General features: G+C 71.3%; 1 protein-coding gene across 1 annotated transcript in view; it reads right to left on the bottom strand.

Annotated features, from left to right (window-relative positions):
• EPS8L1 (EPS8-like 1) overlaps positions 1-1,626 on the bottom strand; it is a 7,555-nt gene extending 5,929 nt beyond the window's left edge. Inside the window, exons 1-4 of the mRNA XM_004694089.2 lie at positions 1,591-1,626; positions 809-849; positions 648-706; positions 44-205 (exon numbers count right to left, since the gene is read on the bottom strand). Coding sequence (XP_004694146.1) covers positions 44-205; positions 648-706; positions 809-849; positions 1,591-1,607 — 279 coding nt within the window. The 5' untranslated portion in view covers positions 1,608-1,626. The remainder of the gene's footprint in view (positions 1-43; positions 206-647; positions 707-808; positions 850-1,590) is intronic.
• Between the last annotated feature and the right edge of the window lie 2,569 nt (positions 1,627-4,195).

Here is a 4,195-nt window from a genome sequence, read left to right as displayed (position 1 = left end):
TCCGCCGCGCCTCGTGCGCGCGCCCGCCCACGTGTCCCCGCACCTTGGAGACCGGGTCGAGCAGCGTGACGTGGCCGGGGGACACGCGCAGCAGCATCTCCTGCGCCCAGACGCGGCCCTGGCGGTCCATGACGGCCAGCTTGCGCGAGGCGTCCTCCAACGTGTGCACGCCGTCCTCCTCGCCCAGGCAGAAGGTCACCAGGTGCTGCCGGGACAGGCGGTGCGTCGGCCAGCTGCGCCCCGGGCCACAGCCTCGCAGCACCACTGCTGCCCCCCGGGGAGCCCTCCCTGCTCGCTTGCTGAGACTGGGGGCGCCCGACTTTCTCAGCCAGGTTGGCGCCTGGGCTGTCTCCCGCCAGACTGGGGGCGCCCTGCAGGCAGGGAGGGCCTGATGCTAGGGGCCTCTGCGTTATCTGGGCGCCGCGCCCGCACCGCAGTGGCCCTCTGGACCTGTCCAGATAACTGCCCCGGCTTTTCCCGCAGCCGGCTGTCAGCACCGGAGCGGGTCTGCAGGGAAGGGAAAGGGTCAGCACCCCCATGTCCCGGCAGATGGGGGAGTCCATGTGCCGATGGGCAAACTGGGCTTCCCGAGTCCTGCTGGCCACAGCCCGCCCGGCCCTCCTCTCCCAGCGCGACCGGCCGCTCACGTTGACTGGGTACTGGGACACGTCGGCCATGACCACGGTGGAGTAGCGTTTTCTCTGCTCTGTGGGGGCAAGGGCGGCTCCAGTCTCCGGCCCCGCCCCGCAGACCAGCGTCCAGCCCTTCCGTCCCTCGGGCCTGGGGTCTCCTCTGTCCCCAAACTCACCGTAGATTGACTTGGCACTTGGCTTGGGGGCAGCTTCTGGGCTATTGAAGGGGCAGAGGGGCGAGTGCTATGAGAGTGAGGTCAGCCCAGGCTCGGCAGAGCAGGGGCTTTGCGGAGGCCGCAGGAGGCCGAGGGCGTGAGACGGGGCCCTGCCCCCAGGCGGACGGAGCCCTCTCAGCACTGCCCGCCCTGGGACCCTCAGGGAGACCTGTCCTCCGCCCGGTTTCACCCCACAGGTGGGGGCGAGTTACCCGCCGGTGCCCGCTCGCGGGCTGCTGGACAGACGCAGTGGGCGAGGCCGGGCGCCGCAGACAGCCCCCCTGGCTCTCCCGCCCTCGCCTCCTCCCTGGGATTCCGCGTCCCCAGAGCCAGGGAAACGACCGCTGGGCTCCGGCGGGCCAGGCGCGAGGAGGACTCGGAGGACTCGCTCAGCCGCTCGCCTCCCTCCTGCCACCAGGTTTCTCTGCCCCAGGGCTGCCCGGCCTCCCTGCCGCGCTCCCACTGCCCGGCCTTCTCTCCTGGCGGGCTGACCGGGCTGACCGCAGCCAGCCAGCAGCCAGCAGCCCCGGGCCCTTCCAGGCCGGATTCTGAATCCCGAGCTTGCAGCACCCAGCCCTCCTCAAGCCGCCACGTCTGGCAGGGCCCCAACCTCCAGGGCGGGTCACCCCAGCCAGGGGTGGCCCGAGGGGTGGCGCTGGGTGCTGACCTCAGGCTCGGGAAGAGGCAGCCCAGGCCTGGGGGGGCGCACCCGCCAGAGGGAGGCGCGGGACAGGGGCACTCACCCAGTGGTGGCGCTCATGGTGCCAGCTGGGGCTCCCGCTGCCTGCAGACGCCTGGAGCGGAGAGCTTGACTGAGCCGCTGGCCGGGCTCAGGGGTCTGCCTGCCCCGGGCCCAGCTCTCCAGGCCCGGCCCGGCCCTCTCCCACCCCAGAGCAGACCTTGCCCCCTCCTGGACCCTGGCCTCCCACACCCCTCAGGGAACATTCAGCATTTACGTGCCCCCCTTCCTCTCCCCAGGAATCCAGTCCCCAGTCTCCTCTGGGGCGCAGGAGCGAGCCCAGAGCTCTGCCCAAGAACTGCCGTCTGGCCGTCCCCTCGCAGCAGAGACCCTTCCCCTCCAGCCCTCACCCGCGCGGGCCCTAGGCACGCTCTCCGCTCTCCGGTGTGGACTCAGGAGTCAGCCCCTGCCCTGCTCCCCCTGACCAGAGCCCCGGGCCCCAGGCGCCTCACCTGCCGGCTCCAGGCTGCTCTGGTGAGAGGCCCGGCGCCTGCTCGGCCCTTCCAGCCTGGCCGCCCCTCCCTCCCTCCCAGGGCTGGCCCGCCTCCTCCTCCTCGCGCCTCCGCATACCTGAGCACTCACCTGGCACAGCCTGGCCTGGGTGGAGCAGCGGGCAGGCGGGCGGGGCTGCAGCCACGGGGGGGCGGTGGGGGGGCAGAACCATCGCAGTCACAACAGCAACAGGGAGTGACAACAGCAGCAGTTAGATGTCACGGCGTTCCAGTCAAAGCTTGAAAGCGGCGAGCGGCATCGCCCAGGCTGGAGGTCTGCCTCCCCGCTCACGCCAAGGGGACGGAAGGCGACAGGGGCCCTTGTGGGAGCTGTGCCCGCTCCCGGGGTGCTGTCCACACAACGGCCTCCAGCCAGGCCTCTCCACCCGCTTCTCTGGGACCCCCTGATGCTGGCTGGGACCCTCAGGGCTCCAAGGACACCCCGAATTGGCAGACTCCTCAGACGTGAAATCTCCTGAGAACGTCCCTTTCCTCGGCCTCCGCTGAGCAGGTGGTGCCTGTCAGTGCCCCCCCAGCCAGGCGAGCGGTGGGTGTCCGCGTCTCAGGCGGGGAGGCTGAACCCCTAGACTTCAGGAAGCCCCCGACTGGGCACGCCGTGAGGGTGAGCATCAGCTTCCAGAGCTCGGTCCTCGGAGCTGGGGACAGAGGGCGCCTCTCTGGTGCTCAGTGAGCCCCTGCCCCATGCCACCCCTCCCCTGGCCACCACCTGCTCTCCCGCTCCCGCCCACAGCCTTGGCCCAGCGCAGGGACAGAAACCTAGGTCAGCTGGTGTCACTCCAGCCCTCCAGAACCTTCCGTGGCGCCGACTTCCCTGGGCAGATGCCAGGGCCGAGGGCTTCCTGGGACTGCACCTGCGTCCTGCCCCCTTACGCTCTGGCCCTGCACACTGGCCCCGGGGCTTTGCAGAGCTGCGCTCACAGGCCGACCCCCGCACATGGCGCTTCTCCCTGTCTGTCCATCGGCACGTCTCATCTGCCCGTCGCGGCCCGGCTCCGCCCCGCACGCAGGGTCTGTGGTCCGGGAGCCTCTGGCACTGGCCACTCGTGCTTGAGTGCAGCGCGTGGTGGCTGCGCCCAGGCGGAGCAGCGTGCGGGCCGGGCCGGGCCGGGCCGGGTGTGCGGGCCGCTGCGGGCCCAGGGGCCTGGCGTTGCCTCTCCGCGGCTCCCCCCTGGACACAAGCCTGGCGGTGTGTTACACGGGGCAGCCCCACGGCAGCCTCCAACACGGCCCCTCTTCCTCCTGCCCCACTTGACAGCCGAGGACGCGGAGGTGCTGACAGCGGCCGCAGCTGACCGCCTGCGGCCGCGCAGACATGCAGAAAGGGGGGTCCGGCCCTCCGCTTGCCGTGTGCCCCGTCCAGCGGCTTAGCCCCTCTGCCCCGTGGGGCCGCGGCGTGGGAGGCGCAGGGCGGGGAGAGGGCCGGGTGTCGGCATCCGCACAGAGGCCAGTGAGGTCTGTCCTCACGTGAGGCTGCTCCGAGGTCAGGGCAGGCTTCCTGGAGGAGGAGGGGAGGCCAGGCGGAACCTGACGGACGAGTTTGGCCGCCCAAGGTGGCCCAGAGGACGAGGGAGGAGTCCTTCCAGGCCACAGAGCCACCGCCGGCACAGGCCAGCGGGTGTCCGGCTGGCTGCGGCCCTGGGGTGCAGCGGGAGAGGGCCCCAGTGTCCCCGCCGACCTGCCCACGTGTTTCCCAGCGGGCTGGGCCCGAGGGATGGGCAGACCTCTCAGCCCCTGAGAGGCGAGCGAGGCGGAGGGGCGAAGCCAAGCCGCGCGGACTATGGCAGGCCGGCCGCCTCTGTGCAGGCCGCAGCAGGAAAGACGGCAACACCTGAGGGTGGGCTCCCGTCCCCTTGCACCAAGTCACTGTGTCACTCTGATGTCCACCTGCGAGGCCTGCCCGAGCCAGGAGACTTCGCTGCCGGCGATGCTGGCCGGCGAGCAGAGGAGGCGCTTGTGAAAACATGCGTCCATGGGAAGGGCAGCAAAGCCCGGGGCAGGGGGTTGACGGCCGCCTGAGTGTGCAGGGGGCCCGGACAGACAGCGAGGGTCAGGAGGCTCCAGGCCTGGGGGGGGGCCTGGACCCCATCTGGGGAGGGG

This window comes from Condylura cristata, unplaced genomic scaffold (assembly GCF_000260355.1).
Source record: "Condylura cristata isolate star-nosed mole 26May11 unplaced genomic scaffold, ConCri1.0 scaffold00041, whole genome shotgun sequence".
NCBI classification, from domain to species: domain Eukaryota; kingdom Metazoa; phylum Chordata; class Mammalia; order Eulipotyphla; family Talpidae; genus Condylura; species Condylura cristata.
The sequence above is the reverse complement of the archived record's forward strand: the minus strand, read 5'-3'. Positions and strand labels throughout refer to the sequence as shown.